Source organism: Hyla sarda, chromosome 6 (assembly GCF_029499605.1).
Source record: "Hyla sarda isolate aHylSar1 chromosome 6, aHylSar1.hap1, whole genome shotgun sequence".
In the NCBI taxonomy this organism is placed as follows: domain Eukaryota; kingdom Metazoa; phylum Chordata; class Amphibia; order Anura; family Hylidae; genus Hyla; species Hyla sarda.
In genome coordinates, this window is record NC_079194.1 from 52,993,331 (window position 1) to 53,018,497 (window position 25,167).

At 47.1% G+C, this 25,167-nt stretch overlaps 1 protein-coding gene across 6 annotated transcripts in view; it reads left to right on the plus strand.

Moving 5' to 3' along the window:
* L3MBTL2 (L3MBTL histone methyl-lysine binding protein 2) overlaps nucleotides 1–25,167 on the plus strand; it is a 117,429-nt gene that overhangs the window by 33,845 nt on the left and 58,417 nt on the right. For 2 of the 6 annotated variants that reach the window (XM_056523740.1, XM_056523743.1), the window contains exons 1-6: nucleotides 2,711–2,860; nucleotides 4,773–5,006; nucleotides 14,198–14,331; nucleotides 14,940–15,063; nucleotides 16,784–16,863; nucleotides 17,449–17,566. In XM_056523740.1, the coding sequence (XP_056379715.1) occupies nucleotides 4,799–5,006; nucleotides 14,198–14,331; nucleotides 14,940–15,063; nucleotides 16,784–16,863; nucleotides 17,449–17,566 (664 nt within the window). In that variant the 5' untranslated portion in view covers nucleotides 2,711–2,860; nucleotides 4,773–4,798. Of the gene's footprint in view, nucleotides 1–2,710; nucleotides 2,861–2,889; nucleotides 3,009–4,772; nucleotides 5,007–14,197; nucleotides 14,332–14,939; nucleotides 15,064–16,783; nucleotides 16,864–17,448; nucleotides 17,567–25,167 lie in introns of those variants that run through there. The other 4 variants (XM_056523745.1, XM_056523741.1, XM_056523742.1 and 1 more) reach the window with 4 other exon arrangements.

The following is a 25,167-nucleotide window of genomic DNA, read 5'->3' on the forward strand; positions in this document are numbered from 1 at the left end:
CACTACACATATAGTTCTGCTGTATGCACACTACACACACAGCTCTGCTTCATACACACATAGTTCTGCTGTATGCACACTACACACATAGTTCTGCTGTATGCACACTACACATATAGTTCTGCTGTATGCACACTACACACACACAGCTCTGCTTCATGCACACATAGTTCTGCTGTATGCACACTACACATATAGTTCTGCTGTATGCACACTACACATATAGTTCTGCTGTATGCACACTACACACACACAGCTCTGCTTCATGCACACATAGTTCTGCTGTATGCACACTACACATATAGTTCTGCTGTATGCACACTACACACATAGTTCTGCTGTATGCACACTACACATATAGTTCTGCTGTATGCACACTACACATATAGTTCTGCTGTATGCACACTACACACACACAGCTCTGCTTCATGCACACATAGTTCTGCTGTATGCACACTACACATATAGTTCTGCTGTATGCACACTACACATATAGTTCTGCTGTATGCACACTACACATATAGTTCTGCTGTATGCACACTACACACACACAGCTCTGCTTCATGCACACATAGTTCTGCTGTATGCACACTACACATATAGTTCTGCTGTATGCACACTACACATATAGTTCTGCTGTATGCACACTACACATATAGTTCTGCTGTATGCACACTACACATATAGTTCTGCTGTATGCACACTACACACACACAGCTCTGCTTCATGCACACATAGTTCTGCTGTATGCACACTACACATATAGTTCTGCTGTATGCACACTACACACACAGCTCTGCTTCATACACACATAGTTCTGCTGTATGCACACTACACACATAGTTCTGCTGTATGCACACTACACACATAGTTCTGCTGTATGCACACTACACATATAGTTCTGCTGTATGCACACTACACACAGCTCTGCTTCATACACACATAGTTCTGCTGTATGCACACTACACACACACACAGCTCTGCTTCATGCACACATAGTTCTGCTGTATGCACACTACACACATAGTTCTGCTGTATGCACACTACACATATAGTTCTGCTGTATGCACACTACACATATAGCTCTGCTGTATGCACACTACACATATAGCTCTGCTGTATGCACACTACACATATAGCTCTGCTGTATGCACACTACACATATAGCTCTGCTGTATGCACACTACACATATAGCTCTGCTGTATGCACACTACACATATAGCTCTGCTGTATGCACACTACACATATAGTTCTGCTGTATGCACACTACACATATAGTTCTGCTGTATGCACATTACACATATAGTTCTGCTGTATGCACACTACACATAGTTCTGCTGTATGCACACTACACATATAGTTCTGCTGTATGCACACTACACATATAGTTCTGCTGTATGCACACTACACACACAGCTCTGCTTCATGCACACATAGTTCTGCTGTATGCACACTACACATAGTTCTGCTGTATGCACACTACACATATAGTTCTGCTGTATGCACACTACACATATAGTTCTGCTGTATGCACACTACACACATAGTTCTGCTGTATGCACACTACACACATAGTTCTGCTGTATGCACACTACACACATAGTTCTGCTGTATGCACACTACACATATAGTTCTGCTGTATGCACACTACACATATAGTTCTGCTGTATGCACACTACACACACACAGCTCTGCTTCATACACACATAGTTCTGCTGTATGCACACTACACATATAGTTCTGCTGTATGCACACTACACACATAGTTCTGCTGTATGCACACTACACATATAGTTCTGCTGTATGCACACTACACACACACAGCTCTGCTTCATGCACACATAGTTCTGCTGTATGCACACTACACATATAGTTCTGCTGTATGCACACTACACACATAGTTCTGCTGTATGCACACTACACACATAGTTCTGCTGTATGCACACTACACATATAGTTCTGCTGTATGCACACTGCACACACACAGCTCTGCTTCATGCACACATAGTTCTGCTGTATGCACACTACACATATAGTTCTGCTGTATGCACACTACACATATAGTTCTGCTGTATGCACACTACACATATAGTTCTGCTGTATGCACACTACACATATAGTTCTGCTGTATGCACACTACACATATAGTTCTGCTGTATGCACACTACACATATAGTTCTGCTGTATGCACACTACACATATAGTTCTGCTGTATGCACACTACACATATAGTTCTGCTGTATGCACACTACACACACAGCTCTGCTTCATACACACATAGTTCTGCTGTATGCACACTACACACATAGTTCTGCTGTATGCACACTACACATATAGTTCTGCTGTATGCACACTACACACACACAGCTCTGCTTCATGCACACATAGTTCTGCTGTATGCACACTACACATATAGCTCTGCTGTATGCACACTACACACATAGTTCTGCTGTATGCACACTACACATATAGTTCTGCTGTATGCACACTACACATATAGTTCTGCTGTATGCACACTACACATATAGTTCTGCTGTATGCACACTACACATAGTTCTGCTGTATGCACACTACACATATAGTTCTGCTGTATGCACACTACACACACAGCTCTGCTTCATACACATTTCCTATACAGCAGAGCCTGGTGCACAGTAATGTCTCACACCCCATCCCATTGTTATAAAGTAGTCTCCCATATAGCAGCCTGCAGCACTACACATGCACAGCCCAGGGTCCTCCCATACATGTGACTAATCACATGACATGATGACATCACCAGATCCTTTAGTCTATCAGGACCCAGCATCCCCTGTGCGGTCGGAGGACAGTCTGGAGCGGAGGCTGCAGAACTCTATGGTAGTGATACTTTCCATTGTACATATATACGGTACCCTGTGTGAGCTGTGCTGTGAGGAGGCGGGTGTACTGTAGGGGTGCGGGCTCTGCGGGTCACACACTGCCCTCCATTCCTCAGTGAGGACATCTTCCCGGGGCTGTCCATGTTGTATGCATTATACATGAGGAGGGCTACATGTTACTGATACAATGCAGAGCACTACAGGAGGGAACATAATCCTGTAGTGACACCTAGCGGTAGCTAGAAGCAGTGCACCTTGTACCTGAGCTGTTAATGTCATTTCACAGTAGTCAGCACTCAGCTATGATGTGGGGTTTTTAACCCCTTAAAGGGGTAGTCCAGTGGTAAAAAACATCCCCTATCCTAAGGATCGGGGATAAGCTTCAGATCACGGGGGGTCCGACCGCTGTTGCCCCCGCAATCTCTCTGTACGGGGCCCCAGCTCGCTGGGCAGATAGCGTGTGTTGATCACCGCACGAAGCGGCGGCTGACACGCCCCCTCAACACATCGCTATGGCAGAGCCGCAGATTGCCAAAGTCAGCGATCCGCCTCTGCCGTACAATTGTATTGAGTGGGCGTGTCAGCCATCGCTTCGTGTGGTGGTCAACACGCCCCCTTCCAGCGGGCCGTTGGGGCCCCGTACAGGAGATCGCAGGGGGCCCCAGCGGTCGGAGCCCCTGCGATCTGAAACTTATCCCCTATCCTTAGGATAGGTGATACATTTTTCACCACTGGATATCTCGTTTAAGGCAGTGCTTTCCAAACAGTGTACCTCCAGCTGTTGCAAACTACAACTCCCAGCATACCCAGACAGCCGAAGGCTGTCCGTGCATGCTGGGAGTTGTAGTTTTGGAACAGCTAGAGGTGCACTGTTTGGAAAACACTGCCTTAAAGAAGAACTCCAGTGAAAATTAACTTATCCCGTATCCAAAGGATAGGGGAGAAGTAGCTGATCATGGGGGTCCCAACCGCGGAAACCCGCCCCGCAATCTCCAGGACGGGATCCTGGCTCCCTCAGTGAGGAGCACGTGTCATCTACTGGTAGACGGCACACGCTCCATTAATATCTATGGGAGTGCCGATAATGCCGAGTGTTGTACTCGGGTATTTTTGGCGCTGCAATAGAAATTAAAGGGGTATTCCGGGCAAAAACATCTTATCCCCTATCGAAAGGATAGGGGATAAGATGTGTGATCATGGGGGGCCCGCTGCTGGGACCCCCGCTATCTCCCTGCAGCAGTCCGCATTCTTTGCGTAGTTGCGTCTGAAGTTTCAGAAACCGACGGGCTTCTGAGACTGGGATGTTACGTCACGCCCCTCCATTCATTTCTATGGGAGGGGGCATAGGGCCGTAACGCCCCCTCCCATAGACATCCTTTCGATCCTTTCGATAGGGGATAAGATGTTTTTGCCCGGAATACCCCTTTAATGGAGCTCGTTCAGGGGACCCCCTGTGATCAGTTACTTATCCCATATCCTGTGGATAGGGGATAAGTAAAGTTTTGCTGGGTTTTTTGCAACAGCTGGAGACACAATGTTTGAAAAACCCTGATTAGTGGTGAGCGGCAGGGGCCATATTCGAATTTGTGATATTTTGGGAATATATTGACGATTATTCGTCCTATGTTTGCAAAATTCGCATTTTTGCTATGTTCTTTCACTTTTTTTTTCATGCGAAAATTTGCAGTGAAAAAATAAAAAATTAAAGGAAATCAAATATTCGTCATTACATACATATAACCCTGATGTAGCTACTAATATGTGTCTATCTTAGGAGTTCTGTATATACAGTTTAAAGGTGCAATATTACAAAAGTTAAAAACATAAATAAAAGCTAGTAAAAATATATATAAATTCAGGGAATGGATAGAATGTAACCAGGTTTACTTAATATTTAACTTTTTTCACAGGGTGGTTTGCAGTGACGAATACAGTAATGGATGCAGACAATTCCTATGACCTTTTCTCCGCCGATGATAGAGATGACAGCTATGATAGAGAATACAATAGCAGTCCACTGAGTGACAGCAGCTCTGGTCTTGGAGATTCCAGCTGTGGAAAAGTTGAAGAGACGCCTCAAACTTCCAATGTACAACCTCTACCTGTTGTTACAATGTTCTCTGATGACAATGGCGCTGAGCCAGGTATATGTATGCTTTGTAGAGATGAGCGAACTTACAGTAAATTCGATTTGTGACGAACTTCTCAGCTCGGCGGTTGCTGACTTTTCCTGCATAAATTAGTTCAGCTTTCCGGTGCTCCCGTGGGCTGGAAAAGGTGGATAAAGTCCTAGGAAAGAGTCTCCTAGGACTGTATCCACCTTTTCCAGCCCACTGGAGCACCGGAAAGCTGAACTAATTTATGCAGGAAAAGTCATCAACTGCCGAGCCGAGAAGTTTGTGACGAATCAGATTTACTGTAAGTTTGCTAATCTCTAATGCTTTGTGCAGAATTTTCCCAAACTGTCTAACTCTTAGACAGGTTAAACTTACACTAGACTGTCTGTGAAGGTGTCAGAGTTATCACAGTGTGTCGGTGATGTATCAGGTTGTTTGATAAATCTGTTGCATCTGGTACCTTTCAGATATTTGTATGTACTTCCATAATGTAGAAAATGATGTTCTGGTGCCAAGAATCCAAAAGACATCCCCCAAGCCTGTGAAGTGATGAGGGCTGGAACATCTCCTCGATCCGCTTCCTCTCCCTGAATGACAGGCAGCTGGAAGCCAAGCCATGTTTCTAAATTCTTCCCTGTGCTGTGCATGCATATTGTGGGCAGATGCGAGATTTGGAAACAAAGCTTGGCTTCCAGCTGACTGTCAATCAAGAAGGGTTTGGCAGGGGGGGGGGGGGGGGGGTTACCAAGGAGGTGTTCCATAGCTCAGCACTTATCTGGCTTGGGAAAAGCCGCTTTGTCATTTGGCACCAGAGAATAGACATTATGAAAACACAACATTGGAGCTCGGAAATACACCATTGGACAGCCATGTCTCTGGTTCTAGATTAGAACATGGTCAGCATAGGGGTTCTCCACCATAAGGTGATTTTACTACGTACCTGTCAGACAGTAATGGACATGCTTAGGAAGGATCTGCATTTGTCTGGGGGCTAAATGGCTATGTTGTGAGATTACCATAACACTGTGGCTAGATGTTTGTGAACTGGTGTTTCCTGTTTGACTTTTCTTTTTTTTTTTTTTACTACTAATCCCACAATTCCATTTTTCCCCCTCTCACACATCAGCCACCCCACCCATTGAAACATAAATGAGCTGCATCCATTCAAAAGACCTGTGGTGTTCAATCAGGGTGCCTCCAGCTGTTGCATTAGTTGCAGATTGATCTCTCTCGCTCCACCCATTGAAGCAGACAGGTTCCCTGTCATCAGCTGACTAGTGAGTCAGGTCTCGGCCACATTGCAAGCTGGGAAAAATCTGAGACAACAGTCATTTTGTATGCTGATAAAAATAAATATTGGGGTGAAAATCACATAAGAATTGTAAGAAAACCATCACACACAGGTACAGACACTATATTATGAACTACACTAACTTTACAGCCCCTGTAGCATAGTCAAATAAAAAAAATTCCTGGAATACCCCTTTAAGGTAGATAAATGATACTGTGTCCCTCCCCAAAAATGTATTTTAGTAAACAATCGGAAAGCCCAATACATAAAAACAGTTATAAATAACAAAACAATATAAAACATGATGCAATATAATCTAACATAAAGTGCAGTAGTACCACAAGGATGCACACTTAGACCAAGATTATAAAAGTGCATATCTCTCAGGTAGAAGGATACCAAAACCCTGTATAATGACTGCAGAGACTGTGAAATACATCCACTGAGAAGATACCTAAAATGTAATAAAATGTACAAATGCGGGAATAACTGGTAGCGGCCATGGGATACCTCTGAGGTACAGTCATGGCCATAAATGTTGGCACCCCTGAAATTTTTCTAGAAAATGAAGTATTTCTCACAGAAAAGGATTTCAGTAACACATGATTTGCTTTACACGTTTATTCCCTTTGTGTGTATTGGAACTAAACCAAAAAAGGAGGAAAAAAAGGAAATTGGACATAATGTCACACCAAACTTCAAAAATCGGCTGGACAAAATTATTGGCACCCTTAACTTAATATTTGGTCGTACACCCTTTGGAAAAAAATTACTGAAATCAGTCGCTTCCTATAACCATCAATAAGCTTCTTACACCTCTCAGCCGGAATGTTGAACCACTCTTTCTTTGCCAACTGCTCCAGGTCTCTCTTATTGGAAGGCGCCTTTTCCCAACAGCAGTTTTAAGATCTCTCCACAGGTGTTCGATGGGATTTAGATCTGGACTCATTGCTGCCACTTCAGAACTCTCCAGCGCTTTGTTGCCATCCATTTCTGGGGGCTTTATGATGTATGTTTGGGGTCATTGTCCTGTTGGAAGACCCAAGATCTTGTACGCAAACCCAGCTTTCTGACACTGGGTTGTACAGTGCGACCCAAACTCTGTTGGTAATCCTCAGATTTCATGATGCCTTGTACACATTAACCCCTTAAGGACTCAGGGTTTTTCCGTTTTTGCACTTTCGTTTTTTCCTCCTTACCTTTTAAAAATCATAACCCTTTCAATTTTCCACCTAAAAATCCATATTATGGCTTATTTTTTGCGTCACCAATTCTACTTTGCAGTGACATCAGACATTTTACCCAAAAATTCACGACGTAACGGATAAAAAAATAATTGTGCAACAAAATCAAAGAAAAAACGCCATTTTGTAACTTTTGGGGGCTTCCGTTTCTACGCAGTGCATATTTCAGTAAAAATGACACCTTATCATTATTCTGTAGGTCCATACGGTTAAAATGATACCCTACTTATATAGGTTTGATTTTGTCGCACTTCTGGAAAAAATCATAACTACATGCAGGAAAATTTATACGTTTAACCTCTTAAGGACGCAGGGCGTATCCATACGCCCGTGGGAATTCCGGTCCCCACCGCTAGCCGGTTGGGGACCGGAGCCGGATGCCTGCTGAAATTGTTCAGCAGGCATCCCGGCATATCGCCCAGGGGGGTCATTATGCCCCCCCATGTCAATTCAGTCCAGCGATCTGCGGCGATTCCGGGTCAATCGGGTCTCCAGTGACCCGGTGACCCGGAATTACTGGCTGTTCGGGGCCGTCTCTGACGGCCCCGAACAGCCAGAGCCTGCAGGGGTGAGGTGGCACTGGTGCCACCTCACGATCGCCCTGATTCGTCGGCCGGATTACCGGCCGACCAATCAGGGCGCCTGCTGCGGGTGTCACTCCCGCACCGCTCCGCCCCTCTTCCGGAGGGCGTGAGCGGGTGCGGGAAGACGACCCCGGGTGCTGGGGACCCCGATCCCCGGCGTCAATGTTGGGATCGGGGCCCCAGGAGCGACGGCGGCGGCGAGGGACAGTCCTGTGATGAAGCAGCAGCAGGAGGTGAGTTACAGCCTCCTGCTGTTGCTTAGCAACAGCTCCCAGCATGCAAAAAGGGCATGCTGGGAGCTGTAGTTATGCAACAGCAGGAGGCAGACCACCACAACTCCCAGCATTCCCTTATGGGCATGCTGGGACTTATGGTTTTGCAACAGCTGCAGGCACATTTTTTCTATGGAAAAGTGTACCTTCAGCTGTTGTATAACTACAACTCCCAGCTTGCACAAACAGCTAAAGTGCATGCTGGGAGTTGTAGTGGTGTATCTGCTGGTTGCATAACTACAACTCCCAGCATGCCCGTTGGCTGTCGGTGACTGCTGAGAGTTGTAGTTTTGCAACAGCTGAAGGCACACTGGTTGTGAAACTTAGAGTTTTTTTTTTTACCTAACTCAGTGTTTCACGACCGGTGTGCCTCCAGCTGTTGAAAACTACAACTCCCAGCAGTCACCTTACACCATGCACCGTACATGCTGGGAGTTGTAGTTTTGCAACAGCTGGAGGCACACTGGTTTTGAAACACTGAGTAAGGTCACAAACTCCGTGATACATAACCAGTGTGCCTACAGCTGTTGCAAAACTAAAACTCTCAGCATGTACAGTCTGTCAGCGCATGCTGGGAGTTGTAGTTTTGCAACAGCTGGATGTCCCCCCCAATGTGAATGTACAGGGTACACTCACATGGGCGGAGGCTTACAGTAAGTATCGGGCTGCAAGTTTGAGCTGCAGCAAATTTTCTGCAACAGCTCAAACTGCCAGCGAGAAACTACTGTGAACCCCCGCCCGTGCGACTGTACCCTAAAAACACTACACTACCACAAAAAATAAAATAAAAAGTAAAAAAACACTACATATACACATACCCCTACACAGCCCCCGACCCCTCCCCAATAAAAATTAAAGCGTCTGGTACGCCACTGTTTCCATAACGGAGCCTCCAGCTGTTGCAAAACAACAACTCCCAGTATTGTCGGACAGCCGTTGACTGTCCAGGCATGCTGGGAGTTTTGCAACAGCTGGAGGCACCCTGTTTGGGAATCACTGGCGTAGAATACCCCTATGTCCACCCCTATGCAATCCCTAATTTAGGCCTCAAATGCGCATGGTGCTCTCACTTTGGAGCCCTGTCGTATTTCAAGGCAACTGTTAAGGGTCACATATAGGGTATCGCCGTACTCGGGAGAAATTGGGCTTCAAATTTTGGGGGTATTTTCTGCTTTTACCCTTTTTAAAAATGTAAAGTTTTTGGGAAAAGAAGCATTTTAGGTAAAAAATTTTTATTTTTTTTACATATGCAATAGTCGTGAAACGCCTGTGGGGTATTAAGGTTCACTTAACCCCTTGTTACATTCCCTGAGGGCTCTAGTTTCCAAAATGGTATGCCATGTGGGCTTTTTTTGCGGTCCTGGCACCATAGGGGCTTCCTAAATGCGGCATGCCCCCAGAGCAAAATTTCCTTCAAAAAAGCCAAATGTGACTCCTTCTCTTCTGAGACCTGTAGTGCGCCAGCAGAGCACTTTTCACCCCCACATGGGGTGTTTTCTGAATCGGGAGAAATTGGGCTTCAAATTTTGGGGGGTATTTTCTGCTATTACCCTTTTTAAAAATGTAAAACTTTAGGGAAACCAAGCATTTTAGGTAAAAAAAAATGTCTTTTTTTTTTACATATGCAAAAGTCGTGAATCACCTGTGGGGTATTAAGGTTCACATTACCCCTTGTTACGTTCCCCGAGGGGTCTAGTTTCCAAAATGGTATGCCATGTGGGGTTTTTTGCTGTTCTGGCACCATAGGGGCTTCCTAAAGGTGACATGCCCCCCAAAAACCATTTGACGCTCCTTCCCTTCTGAGCCCTCTACTGCGCCCGCCGAACACTTTACATAGACATATGAAGTATGTGCTTACTCGAGAAAAATTGGGTTTCAAATACAAGTAAAAATTTTCTCCTTTTTACCCCTTGCAAAAAATCAAAAATTGGGTCTACAAGAACATGCGAGTGTAAAAAATTAAGATTGTGAATTTTCTCCTTCACTTTGCTGCTATTCCTGTGAAACCCGTAAAGGGTTAAAACGCTTACTGAATGTCATTTTGAATACTTTCGGGGGTGTAGTTTTTATAATGGGGTCATTTATGGGGTATTTCTAATATGAAGACCCTTCAAATCCACTTCAAACCTGAACTGGTCCCTGAAAAAAAGCGAGTTTCAAAATTTTGTGAAAAATTTGAAAATTGCTGCGGAACTTTGAAGCCCTCTGGTGTCTTCCAAAAGTAAAAACTCATCAATTTTATGATGCAAATATAAAGTAGACATATTGTATATGTGAATAAAAAAAAATGCAAAAGGATGCAAGTTACCAAAAAATTTTACCACTACGTTAAAGTAGAATATGTCACGAAAAAACAATCTCGGAATCAGAATGATAAGTAAAAGCATTCCAGAGTTATTAATGTTTAAAGTGACAGTGGTCAGAATTGCAAAAAATGGCCGAGTCCTTAAGGTGAAAAAGGGCTCAGTCCTTAAGGGGTTAAAAATGTCCTCTTCTGACCCCTATAACTTTTTTATTTTTCCACGTACAGGGCGGTATGAGGACTCATTTTTTGCACCGTGATCTGAAGTTTGTATCGGTATGATTTTTGTTTTGATCTGACTTTTTGATCACTTTTTATTCATGTTTTAATGGTATAAAAAGTGACCAAAATACGCTTTTTTGGACTTTGGAATTTTTTTCGCGTATGTCATTGAGCGTGCGGTTTAATTAATGATATATTTTTATAGTTCGGTTACGCACGTGGCGATACCACATATGTTTATTTTTATTTACACTGTTTTATTTTTTTATGGGAAAAGGGGGTTGATTCAAACTTTTATTAGGGAAGGGGTTAAATGGCCTTTATTAACACTTTATTTTTACTTTTTTTTTTGCAGTGTTATAGGTCCCATAGGGACCTATAACACTGCACACACTGACCTCTCATCCTGATCACAGGCGTGTATTAACACGCCTGTGATCAGTGTTATCGGCGCTTGACTGCTCCTGCCTGGATCTCAGGCACGGAGCAGTCATTCGTCTATCGGACACCGAGGAGGCAGGTAAGGGCCCTCCCGGTGTCCTGCAACCTGTTCGGGACGCCGCGATTTCACCGCGGTGGTCCCGAACAGCCCGACTGACTAGCCGGGATACTTTCACTTTCGCTTTAGAATCGGCGGTCAGCTTTGACCGCCGCTTCTAAAGGGTTAATACCGCACATCGCCGCGATCGGCGATGTGTGGTATTAGCCGCGGGTCCCGGCCGTTGATGAGCGCCTGGACCAACGCGATGTGATGCGGGGTCGCAGCGTGACCCCGCTTCATATCGCGGGAGCCGGCGTAGGACATAAATATACGTCCTGCGTCGTTAAAGGGTTAAAGGCACCCAGTGCCAGAGGCAGCAAAGCAACCCCAAAACATCATTGAACCTCCACCATATTTCACTGTAGGTACTGTGTTCTTTTCTTTGTAGTCTTCATTCTTTTTTCGGTAAACAGTAGAATGATGTGCTTTACCAAAAAGCTCTATCTAGGTATCATCTGTCCACAAGACGTTTTCCCAGAAGGATTTTGGTTACTCAAGTTCATTTTGGCTAAATGTAGTCTTGCTTTTTTTATGTCTGTGTCAGCAGTGGGGTCCTCCTGGGTCTCCTGCCATAGCGTTTCATTTCATTTAAATATTGACGGATAGTTCGCACTCACACTGATGCTCCCTGACCCTGCAGGACAGCTTGAATATCTTTGGAACTTGTTTGGGGCTGCTTCTTCACCATCTGGACAATCTTGCGTTGACACCTTTCATCAATTGTTCTCTTCTGTCCATGCCCAGGGAGATTAGCTACAGTGCCATGGGTGCAAACTTCTTGATAATGTTGCGCTCTGTGGACAAAGGCAAATCTAGATCTCTGGAGATGGACTTGTAACCTTGAGATTGTTGATATTTTTCCACAGTTTTGGTTCTCAAGTCCTCAGACAGTTCTCTTCTCTTTCTCTTGTCCATGCTTAGTGTGGCACACACAGACACAATGCAAAGACTAAGTGAATTCTCTCCTTTTTATCTGCTTTCAGGTGTGATTTTTGTATTGCCCACACCTGTTACTTGCCCCAGGTGAGTTTAACCCGATAACGACCATGGACGTCTATACTCGTCCAATGGCCGTTACCGGGGTATGACGCGAGCTCCCGACTCGAGCCCGCGTCATACCGGCCAGCCCCCAGCTGATTCTTGTAGCTGGGGGCCGGCGTTAATAGCCGACATGCGGCGATCGCCGCGGCCGGCTATTAACCCTTTAGATCGCCGCTGTCAAAGTTGACAGCGGCGTCTAAAGGTGCCTGTATACAGTCCCTGGTGGTCCAGTGGGGTGTATCGCCCCCCCGCAGCGCGATTGCGGGGGAGCGATCCACTACTGAGGTAGCCTCTCCTGCTGCGGCAGCTCCGGCTCTCTGAATGATAAAGCCTGGCAGAGCCAGGCTTTATCAATCGAGCGCAGAGCACGCAGATCATTGTGGTTTTATGAAACCACAATGATCTGTATGAGGAATCTAATGATTGCTCCTAAAAGTCCCCTAAGGGGACTAAAAGTGTAAAAAAAAAAAAAAGTTTAAAAAAAGTTTAAAAACACACCCATTAACCCCTTCCTTATTAAAAGTTTTAATCACCCCCCTTTTCCCAAATTCCATATTAAAAATATGTAACCATAATAAAAAGAAACATATGTGGTATCGCCGCGTGCGTAAATGTCTGAACTATAAAAATATATCATTAATTAAACCGCACGGTCAATGGCGTACACGCAAAAAAATTCCAAAAAAGTCCAAAATAGCGTATTTTTGGTCACTTCTCATACCATAAAAAAGGAATAAAAAGCGACCAAGAAGTCCAATCAAAATAAAAATGGTACCGATTAAAACTTCAGATCACGGCGCAAAAAATTAGCCCTCAAACCACCCTGTACGTGGAAAAATAAAAAAGTTATAGGGGTCAGAAAAGGACAATTTTAAATGTATAAATTTTCCTGCATGTAGTTATGATTTTTTCCAGAAGTACGACGAAATCAAACCTATATAAGTAGGGTATCATTTTAATCGTATGGACCTACAGAATAAAGATAAAGTGTCATTTTTACCGAAAAATGTACTGCCTAGAAACAGAAGCCCCCAAAATTTACAAAATGGTGTTTTTTCTTCAATTTTGTCGCACAATGATTTTTTTTTTCCGTTTCGCCATAAATGTTTGTGTAAAATGACTGATGTCATTCCAAAGTAGAATTGGTGGCGCAAAAAATAAGCCCTCATATGGATTTTTAGGTGCAAAATTGAAAGGGTTTTGATTTTTAAAAGGTAAGGAGGAAAAAATCGAAAGTGTAAAAACAGAAAAATGCTTGGTCCTTAAGGGGTTAAGGGAGCATCACATGCTTGAAACAATCTTATTTTTCCACAATTTTGAAAGGGTGCCAATAATTTTGTCCAGACCATTTTTGGAGTTTGGTGACATTATGTCCAATTTGCTTTTTTTCCCTCCCTTTTTTGGTTTAGTTCCAAAACACACAAAGGGAATAAACATATGTATAGCAAAACATGTGTTACTGCAATCCTTTTCTGTGAGAAATACTTCATTTTCTAGAAAAATTTCAGGGGTGCCAACATTTACGGCCATGACTGTATAATAACTTCCCAGTTATCATACACTGTTGTGCATCATGCTGCACTTTTCATACCCTGTCCTTTTTCCTGTGTGGTGTATGTGTTGTCTATTGCTGCTGTCTGTTTCTGTCCTAGAGAAATTGTAATTTACAAAAAATAAAAAATGGCAAAAACTGGCTGAAAACTGTTTCTCCCCTACCTTAGCTATCTGTGAAATGTGTGGAATAGTTGGCACACGGGAAGCCTTCTTCTCCAAAACTAAGAGATTCTGCAGCGTCTCCTGTTCACGCAGCTATTCATCCAATTCGAAGAAATCCAGTGTTCTTGCCCGACTCAAGGTAGATGATAATTGTATTTCTGTTGTTGCTGACCGCGCCCTCTCCATTGACTGCAATGCACTTCCGAGAGGATTCCATTGAAAGGATAGGGGATGTCTGATCACGGGGGGTCCCACCGTGGGGCCCCCCGCAGTCTCCCTGCTCCACCCGGCGATCGCTTAGAGCTTGTGACATCACGGCCACGCCCCTTTGGACGGCTGTCACACCCCCTCCTATAGACTTGCTATGAGGGGGCGTAGTTTTGACATCACGAGTGGCATGACCGTGACATCACGAGCCTCCGGCGCTGCATCGCCAGTCATCCAGCTTGGAGTGAAGTTCACTCCGTGCACCAGATGACACTGGGTGCCACAGCTAAGATTGCGGGGGCCCCAACGGCGGGACCCCTGCGATCAGACATCTTATCCCTTATCCTTTGAATAGGGGATAAGATGTCTAGGGGCGGAGTACCCCCTTTAAAGTTCCTTTGAGAAAATGTATCTACTGTATGATATTTGCCCCCACCCTTCTTATACATAGGTATAACTCTTGAAACTTGAAAATGTTGTCAAAAAGAAGACATTTTTGAGCCACCATATTGTTGAGCTCATGTTACTTTGTTTTCTTAGGGGAAACCACCTACAAAGAAAGCAAAGGTTCTACACAAAGCTTCCTGGTCTGCCAAAATCGGTGCATTTCTCCAATCCCAGGGCCCAGGACTACTAGGAGATGGCACACCAACTGGACACGATGGTAAGGAAGATAATGGCACAGTGAGCAACGTGACCATACAAATGTGTAAAGAAAATAATCATTTTGGAAGAGCACCGGCAGAAGCGGAGGATCCGTGAGTAGCAGTGGTCTATCGTGATACTACTCCAATATCGTACCCAGTGGCAGTGCCAACTCTGGACTTTTTTCTCACTTTGGATTAGTTTGTTGTCTAGTTGCATTTATCACAGTAGAGCAGTGGACTCCAAACTCTGGCCCCCCAGATGTTGCAGAACTACAGCTCCCAGCATGCCCAACAGTTGTCCCTGGCGTGCTGTAAGTTGTAGTTTTGCCGCATCTGTTACCAACCCCCCAACAATTGAAATTTTACCATTACCAAATGGCTGATCTCACACTCTTTTGCAGTTTCTTGATACACCTTCCCATTCCTGAGATATGGGGGTTTATAGTTTTCCTGACAATTCAAGGAATCAGTCAGATGGGCCTGAACTTCATTTTAATAATGGGAGTGACTATCAGGTGATGGGCGGGGTTATACAGTCAGAGTGTGTAGATGTTGTTCATTTCTCGGTGTATATGTCTAATAGATACCCACTGACTGTATAATCCCGCCCATCACCTGATCACTCCCATTATTAAAATGAACTTCAGGCCCATCTGACTGATTTACTGATTTGTCAGACAAATTATAGACCCTCATATCTCAGGAACAGGAAGGTGTATCAAGAAACTGTAAGAAGGTGTGTGGTCAGGACAATGTAAGAAGTTTAATGATCACATCTTATTTGGGCATTGCCTACAGATCCCCTTTAAAAAGTACCTAATTCGGGCTATGTTCCCTAACTACTCCTAACACCCCTCAAGCCCTTTAAATATTTTTTAGAGCTTTAAAAATCTGTGTATCTTACCGTTCTTCTTGCTTACATAGTGCAATCTCCCAGCAGGAGGAAGTGGGCCTTTTTCCAGCAAGCATGACATCACTGAAGCCTGCTGGGGGACCACTTCCACCCTCACATGGTTGCAGCGCTGTGATGAATAGCAGACCTCAAGCTCTGTGCAGCTTTCAGTGAGGCTCTGTGCATGTTTCAGTGAGGCTCTGTGCATGTTTCAGTGAGGCTCTGTGCATGTTTCAGTGAGGCTCTGTGCATGTTTCTGTGAGGCTCTTTGGAGCTGTCATTCTAGCTCAGTTCAGAGAAACAGTTCCTAAATTTGGTCTCCTGCCAGGCTGGAAGGAGACCAAACTCACTGTATTAATTGTGGCAGGGAACAGAACAGAGCCACCTAGTGGACGTTTTTTTTATATTACATTTTAAACCTATTTATGTTGATAATTTTAAAAGCAAGTGAATGGGAAAGTGTCTGCTAATTGCACATGGAACACTATATCAAAAGTTTGGTGACAGGTACTCTTTAAGTTACAGGTTAGCAGACAAATTCTATTCATGTTTCATACACTTAAAATGTACTTCTTTGTTGGGTATTGTCTGCTTTTTCACAGCCAAAATGTATTATCTATTAAATATATCAATCCACTAGACATTTTTGTGGTCTTAACATGTTCTATTTTCACAAACAATAATCTGGTATAAGTAGTCAAGTGGGCGGGTCTACTCAGTGATTAACAGTTTATTCTAAATGCACACATATACAGAGATAGCTGTCAGTCACCTAGTAGGACCACCCACCTGATTATTTAGCCCAGAATGAGCAGATATTTCCATGAATGAATCTTCTTTTGCAGCCATGGTTTTAGGCTTTGACTGGGGAAAGTACATTCTAGAAGAGGATTACCAAGCCGCTCCGCTCAGCTGCTTCAGACATGTGAGTTATGTCCGATGTCTATTATGTTTATTGCTGGTAAATCTGAATTACATTATGACCTGCATTAAAATGAATGATTTAAGTAGAATTTTAGTTAAAGGAGTAGTCCAGTGGTGACTCAGTGGTGAACAACTTATCCCTTATCTTAAGGATAGGGGATAAGTTGCAGATCGCGGGGGGTCCGACTGCTGGGGCCCCCTGCGATCTCCTGTACGGAGCCCCGACAGCCCGCGGGAAGGGGGCGTGTCGACCTCCGCACGAAGCGGCGGCCGACATGCCCCCTCAATACGACTCTATGGCAGAGCCGAAGCGCTGCCTTCGGCAATCTCCGGCTCTGCCATAGAGATGTATTGAGGGGGTGTGTCGGCCGCCGCTTCATGCGGACGTCAACACCCGCTATCTGGCCGGAGAGCCTAGCCCCCGTACAGAGAGATCGCAAGAGGCCCCAGCGGTCTGACCCCCCCGCGATCTCAAACTTATCCCCTATCCTTAGGATAGGGGATAAGTTTTCCACCACTGGACTACCCCTTTAAAATCTTTTGTAGTTTTGTATTTCTCATTTTTATTTTCCCTACACGGTTTAAGGTTCCTCTCTATGATCAGTGGGAGGATATCTCAGAGGGTCTCATGGTGGAGAGCTTAAATACAGATGCTGTACTTCCCAGTCGTGTGTATTGGATTTCATCTATTGTAAGGATAGCAGGTAGTGTTTACAACAATCTTTATATGTCATTTATTTTTGTATAAATTAGGAAGCCAATTTTTTTGTATAATATTCTAACATTTTAGTTATTAAATAGTTTGGGAAAAGTTTGACATTTCCATTAGGGGCCTACATTGGCCCCTAACATTTCAACAAACATTGCATGAATTAGTTAAACAGATTTGTACATTACTTCTATTTAATAATTGTAATCCCTCCAGTACCTTTCAGCTGCTGTATACTACAGAGAAAGTTTTTTTCTTTTTGAATTTCTGTCTGACCGCAGTTCTCTTCTGACACCTCTGTCCATGTCAGGAACTGTCCAGAGCAGGAACAAATCCCCATAGCAAACCTCTCCTGCTCTGGACAGTTCCCGACATGGACAGAGGTGTCAGCAGAGAGCACTTCCTGTAGTCCTGAGCAGTTTGGTGTGCAGCTCATTCGGGTGTGTCTCTTTGTGTGCTCCAGAGACTTCCAGCAGACCAGAGCAGGTGTTTCATCAGCCTCCCCAGGAGTGTGGCAGCCTCCTCGGGAGAGCCTCCCTGCATGGCGTCCCTGGCCTCCACCTCCCGTTCTTCAAGGCTGGCGGGGGGTGGAGAGCAAACAGCAACAGCCATTCCGGCCTGGGGTAGAAGATCTGGCAGAGTCTGCAGCAATGCAGGCTCTGCTCCCCCGGCAACAGGTACCAGCCAGAGATCTGATGGACAAAAGGCGAGGAGGAGAAGTGTGGAGTTGTGGGTAGAGCGAGGGCCCAAGGAGTCCAGTGCCAACTACTGCTCCCGCCTGGCCGCGAGGTTTGCTGAGTATGATCGGTGCGGCAAGGATCTGAAGTTGGCCAGAGAAGATCTGCGAGGCGCTCAGAATCTGGTGAACACTGCACCAAAAAAGAACAGGCCAGAGTTAAGGAAAAAGATCGCAGCACTGAAAGCTGAGATTGTGCAGCTGGAGGAGAGGAGAGCAGAGATCTTGGAGGGGAGCGGTCTCTTTAAGGAAAAGCTTGAGAACGACAGCCGGTTTGCCGCCACGAAATCCCCAGGTAAGGTGGAGGTGTATGTTGGGGAGAGTAGTGGCGGTGAAGATAGCGAGGATGGTGGTGAAGCTGTAAAGGAGGAGGAGAAGGTGGAAGAAAGTGCACAAGTTGTGGAGATGGATGCTGTTCCTGTGGCTACTCCCTATGACACCAAAACACAGGACAGCTACATTGAGCCAGCACAGGTGGCACTACCAGCAAGCGATAGTGAGGAGGATGTGGAAAGTGAGGCTGGGGGATTGTTGAGGGCGATCATAATGCAGGAGTCCCCAGCCCACCTCCAGAATTTTACCTTTGGAGAAGATCAGTGTGAGGATGTGGTGGTGAAGCGAAAAGCTAAGAAACAAAAGATTCAGGAAACAGTACAATATGTGTTTGTTCCCTTCCAGCAGTCTGGGCCAGCTGCAAAGCTGGTTCAGGCTGCTGGGCCCCCCAGACTGCCAGACCCCGTTTCTGTGGTGGAACGGAGCCAGCATGGGGGGTACAGCATGGCGTCAGAAAAGGCAGAGGGCGCAATAGATGTGAAGCCCACCCATCTTGCCGGTAGGGAGGGGCAGGATGGGCTGATGGTGGGCAGTGGCGAGGCAAGCTATGCTGCCGTGTGCTCGGGGGGCGGTTCCCCGAGTGCTATGGGCATTACCGGCACTGCGGGGCACTCCCCTGTGAGGGGGGGGAGTGTCCGGGTGCCGGTGGAGGAGAGTGGTAGGTCTGTGTGCTCGGGGGGCGGTCCTCCGAGTACTGTGTATTCTGTGGGCGCTGCGGGGCACTCCTCTGTGAGCGGGGGGAGTGTCCGGGCGCCGGCATCATCCACAGAACCCGTGTGGTTGGGAAAAGTAGGTGCTGGCACTGTGGGAGGAGCTGGGGTGCGCCCGGAGGGGCAGCCCCAGACTCCGGAAGTGACTTCAGCTATGGAGCAGGAACTATCAGCATCGACCCCGGCAGCTAAGCCAGAAAAAAAGAGTGTAATAAAACCTGCAACACTACAAGTCCCAGCCAGCCCAGAAAATGTTAGTCAGGATAAGAGTGCTGGATGTGAGAATGCTGAGTGTGGAAGTGTTGTGGATGAGAGGAGTGTATGTGGGAGAGTCAGTGGAGTGAATGATGGTGGGAGTAGTAGTGATATGAATGGGAAGAAAGATGATGAGAGGAGTGGTGTGAATGGTGTTATTAGTGGTTCTGGGTTTGGTTCTGGGTCTGGTCCAGCTGCCCCCCCGGTAGTGACTGCTCCTAGGAGCTATGCCAATGTCGCTGCCGGGGGTTCAGGGGGGTCCCCGTCTCCGTCCGGCTCTGGAGGCCTCTTGCAACAGCGCCTCCTGGAGGCTCTACGCAGGGGTGACAGGTCGATCCAGGTAGAGGGAAGGGGTGAGGTCGACCTGTCTCTCTGGATAGAGAGGCACGGTTTGGGGGCTTTTCGAGAGAGGAATGGGGAGGTGGTCTGGTCCCTCCCGACATCCGGGCAGGACAATAACCGTAGGAATGTGGTCCGTCTGATTTGGAGGGGCGAGGATGCGTGCCCACCTCGCGCAAAAGTGGTTGAGCTCCTCCTTCAGATGGAATTCAGGGCGAGCGACATCTTTGCCCTAATTCACCCCTATGGTTCGTCTGAGTTTGACGTCAGTTTCGTTCGGCCGGAGGGTCTTGAACTCTTCTGGTCGAACTACGAAGTGGCGAAGAACGAGCCCGGCTGGCGGGATTTCGCCGTAAAGGCGATTTCCCGTCAGAACTCTGTCAAGAAAGTGACCGTTTTGACCCGTAACGAGTCGCTTTCTTGTTATGACATTATGACCTGGCTCGGACGGTATGGGGATGTGACGGACATGCCCAAGAAAAACTTTGATGAGCACGGGATCTGGTCCGGGGCCTGGACGTTTTCCGTCAAACTCAAGCGTTCAGGGAGTACAGTTGCCCACATTCCGTCAGCCGCCTTCCTTGGACGTGATAGGATCCAGGTCTTCTACCAGGGGCAGCCTAAGGTCTGTCACAGGTGTGGCAGCCCCACCCACTTTAGCGCAGCCTGTACTGTGCAGGTCTGCGCTTTGTGTGGTGGGGTGGGTCATCTGGCCGCATCCTGTAGGCAGATCCGGTGCCACCTGTGTGGTGTCCTCGGGCACCCTTTCAGCCGTTGTCCTAGCGCCTTCGCCCGTGCAGCGGCCGCTCCGGCTGAGGAGAGCTGTGAAGTTGCCTCGGCTGGGGAGGGCACGGGCAGGGATGGGGGCGCAACAGGGCTAGTGAGGAGGAAAAAGGGCCCCGCCAAACTAAGGCGGGAGGAAAATCGGAGGAGGAGTAGGGAGCTGGAGAGTGCCCAGGTGGCGGGGGTAGCTCCGGCCCCTGCTCCTGAAGCTGGCCCTGTAACCGCTGAAGCCCAGGAGGAGGATGTGCTGGATGAGGAGGTCAGGATGCTGCGCAAAGAGGAGGGCAATATGGCCGACACTTCCGATTCCTCCCACTATGAAAGTGTGGATGAGGAGAGTGGAGAGAGGCCTAAAAAGAAAGACAAGGGCAAAAGAAAAGGGAGAAAGAAGAGGTCAGAGCCCTCTGTTCCCTGTACTACGGGCCAGGTCCAAAACGGAAGCCTGATTGCCCCCCCTCTGATTGACCTGTCAAACCGGTACCTCGTCCTCGATACCATCTCCTCCCCCTCCTTGAAGGGGGAAGGTGAGGGCCAGGTGCCTAGGAAGAAGGAGCCTCCAGGGGGAACTGGGCCCTGTCCTATTGAGGCTCCTTCCTTGGAGGGCAGGGCTAGACCGGGGCCGGACGTAGATGGGGATCAAATGGACCAAACTGAATCAAAAAAAAGAACTAAGAGTGGTCCTGTCCTCTCATCTTCTTCGGGGGATGAGGGGGCTAAAAAGAAGGGAAAGAAAAAGTAAAGGGTGTGGCCGTCTAATTTAATCACCCTGTATGGCGGCACTCACCCCATTGACGCTGGCATCTATTAACTGTGCCAGCATAAAGTCAGATACGGCTAGATTCGCAGCCTTTGATTTTCTCGGCCACGTTGAAGCTGACATTTTCTTTTTACAGGAGACCAGGTTGCCAGATCTAGCCTCTCTGGTAAGAGCCAGAAGAGAGTGGAGGCGTGGTCCCTCCCACTGGTCTCTTGCGGCTGAGCCGTATAGTGGGGTGGCGGTCCTTTTTACCGCTCCTGTTGAATGCCGACGGGTTATTGAATTAGAAATGGGGAGGTGCCTGATCTTAGATGTCTTCATGAAGGGACAAGAGCTTCGGCTCATTAACATCTACGCCCCGCAAACTAAGCGGGGCCGTAAAGATCTCTTTATGAGGATTAAGCCCTTTCTTTTTACGAGTCGGCAAGTGATCTTTGGAGGGGACTTCAATAATGTCACGAGGTCCCAAGATCGGAGAGGCTCCAATGGTCCGCTGACTTGCGATAGTGTGGCACTGATTAGCATAGCTAGAGAAGCTCGCCTAGAGGACACCCACATCCGGAGCCCCTCGGGCCACGCGGGTTTCACCTATCATCAAGGTAGTCGCAGGTCTAGGATAGATAGGTTTTATTTAAAGGAGGAAGCCGTCTCTTCCGCAGTGTCCGTGGTTGAGGTGGAGTTCTCCGATCACTGTATGATTTTGTTTTCCCTGAATGTTTCAGAGACCCCCCGGATGGGTAAAGGTTATTGGAAGCTGAATTCGTCCCTCCTGGAGGAAGCAGAGGTGAGACAGTCCTTTGAGGATTTTCTTCAGAGTCAGGTACCTTTACTGGGCCTCTGTAGTAATAAGCTGGAGTGGTGGGAGATATTCAAGAAGCGGGTTGCGGGGTTCTTCCGCCAGCTCTCGAGCCTCAGGTCCCTGAACAGGTATCGCCTGTATCAGGGTCTGAGGAGGAAACTCGAGCTTCTTGTCTCGACTGGAGGTAGCCGAGAGGATATCTCCAGAGTGAAGTCCTTGCTGATGAGGTGTCAGTACGATAGGCACGCATCTTTGGTTTTTGAGAGGGATTTCGGGAAGTACCGCTCGCCCGACCCTTACAGGAACTGCAAGATGTCAGTGAGTAGTAAAGTCATTTCAGGACTGATTGATAGTACAGGATCTCTGAATCTGTCCAGATCAGGGATCTTGGAGGTCGTCAGATCCTTCTACTCGCACCTCTTGGGGAGGAAGGATCTAGATCGAGACAGGATGTCGGTTTTCCTGACTGAAACCATTCCTGAGCCAGGGGTAGACCCCTCTCTTGATGTTTTGGCAGAAGAAATAGGGGAAGAGGAAGTGAGACTGGCGATCGAGGGGCTCGCCCCCAAGAAGTCGCCAGGCCCGGATGGCTTAACATCTGAGTGGTACAGGACCTTTAAGGAGTCTTTAGCTCCCCTCTTGACTGAGGTATTTAATGAGTGTCTCTCCTCGGGCACTCTGCCGAAGTCAATGAGGAGGTCAGCCCTGATTCTTCTGTCAAAGGGTAAAGATCCTAGCCGTGTTGAGAATTGGAGGCCCATAGCTCTTCTCAATACGGACAGGAAGCTTCTGGCCAAGATATTGTTTAATCGGCTGGTGAAGTTTGCACCCCGGCTCCTTTCGGGGGCTCAGCACTGCTCTGTTCCAGGCCGAAGCACCTTAAGTGCTGTCCTTAGTGTCAGGGAGGCAGTGGAGCGGAGTAGTGCAGGTCTCTGGAAGGGGTACTTGCTGTCCTTGGATCAGGCCAAAGCATTTGATCGGGTGAACCACGAGTACCTCTGGTCCGTCCTCCTGAGATATGGCTTACCAACTACTTTTGTTAATTGGCTTAAGATCTTGTATGCAGGGGCAGAGAGTTTCCCGCTTGTGAACGGGTGGTCTGGCCGCTCTTTTGAGGTGGGGTCCGGAGTCCGTCAGGGTTGTCCTTTGAGCCCGCTTTTATACGTGTTCGCAATCGATCCCTTCGTCCGGAGGGTAGATTGTGGGCCGTTGGCGGGAGTCGGGATGAGTCTGGCGGAGCCGGCTGTCACCCAGAGAGTGGTGGCGTGCGCTGATGATGTCACTATTTTCGTCTCCTCGAGAGAGGAGGTCGATGTGGTGATGTCGGAGGTGGAACGCTACTCGGAGGCATCCGGGTCTAAGATCAACCGGGATAAGTGTGAGAGTCTCTGGCTGGGAGGGGGGGATCCCACGTTTGATCTCCCGGACACCCTTCCAGGGCCCCAAGAATCAGCAAAAGTCTTAGGCATCACATTCGGCCAGGATGATTATCCCACCAAAAACTGGGATGGTAAGCTCCAGGATGCCACTCAGAAGGTGAACCAGTGGAAGGGTTGGTCTATGACCCTCAGGGAAAGGGTACACCTGATCAAATCGTACCTGCTCCCCTTGTTTATCTATCTGGGCAGCGTATGTATCTTGCCAGAGGCTTACTATACTAGGATCTACAGCCTGTTTTTCCAACTGTTATGGGGGAACAGGATGAACCTAGTCAAGAGGGAGGTTACGTACCGCACGAGGAGACTAGGGGGTTTATCTATGGTAAACCCTGTGGTGTTCTTTACGAACACCTTCTTGAAAGCCAACATCGCAAACCTCTGGTCAGAGAGGGCTCCTCCGTGGGTACTCTCCTGCAGGGAATGGTTTCGGCCTTTCTTCCAGGAATGGGAGAGAGGAGGGCAAGTGAAGGACCTCCGTACGCCCCATGGATATCTTCCGGCTTACGCTACCCCGACTCTGAAGGCGATACGTCGGTGGGGTCTGGGAGTGTGGGAGATCAGGACCCAGTCAAGGCAGTTCCTTGACAAACGGGTTCTGTTGACCCACTTTCAGAAGCCTCTGGCGCTCAGGGACTGCCCAGGTCGGGATCTGAGGGTGGGGTTGTATCTTTTGAACATGAAAAGGATCCCCCAGAAGTTTTGGGACTTGGCCTGGCGCTGCTTTCAGGGGAAGCTATATGTAAGGGACAACCTGAAGTGTAGGAACTCTGATGACCGGGGATGTCCCCGAGAAGAGTGCGGGGACACGCTGGAAAGCATGGACCACTTCCTGCTTCATTGTCCCTTTAATATAGGGGTTTACAACCGGGTGGGCGCTTCCATCGGCTGGAGTCAACTTGCCGGCCTTACCTATCCGGAGTGGGCTTATGGGGCATTCAGGTCCCTGGGTGGCCGAGACCGGGGCACTTTATTCTTAGTTAGCTTAGTGGTTAGGTACTACACGTGGAGTGCACGGTGTTTAGTGTCGACCCAACAGAAAATCCTCTCCGAGGTGGAGGTCTGTAGGAATATCACCGGTGACCTTGGGAAGATCAGGTCTTTGGAGTATGGCAGTCTTGGTACCAGTAGGGCTTCTCTCCTATGGAGAGGTTTTTCTTTTGATGTGCCCTAGGTACTAGGCCCTTAAGGTGAAGTACCTTATTTTGGCCAGGGATAGTGTATATATCTTAGGGTGAGTATAGGGTCAGTTTCATGAAGGGATAGTGATAGGGTTAGAGGTTGATAGGGAGAGGAATTTAAATTTAATTTTATCAGGATTGCCATCCTTCTTCCTGGTGGGGGGCTATGCATGTCACCTTAGCCTTTTGTTTTGTTTTCTATGGAAAAGATTGTAAAGGGCTTGCAGGCAACCAAACTTGAGCCTTGTGGTTTTGGTGTATTGTACT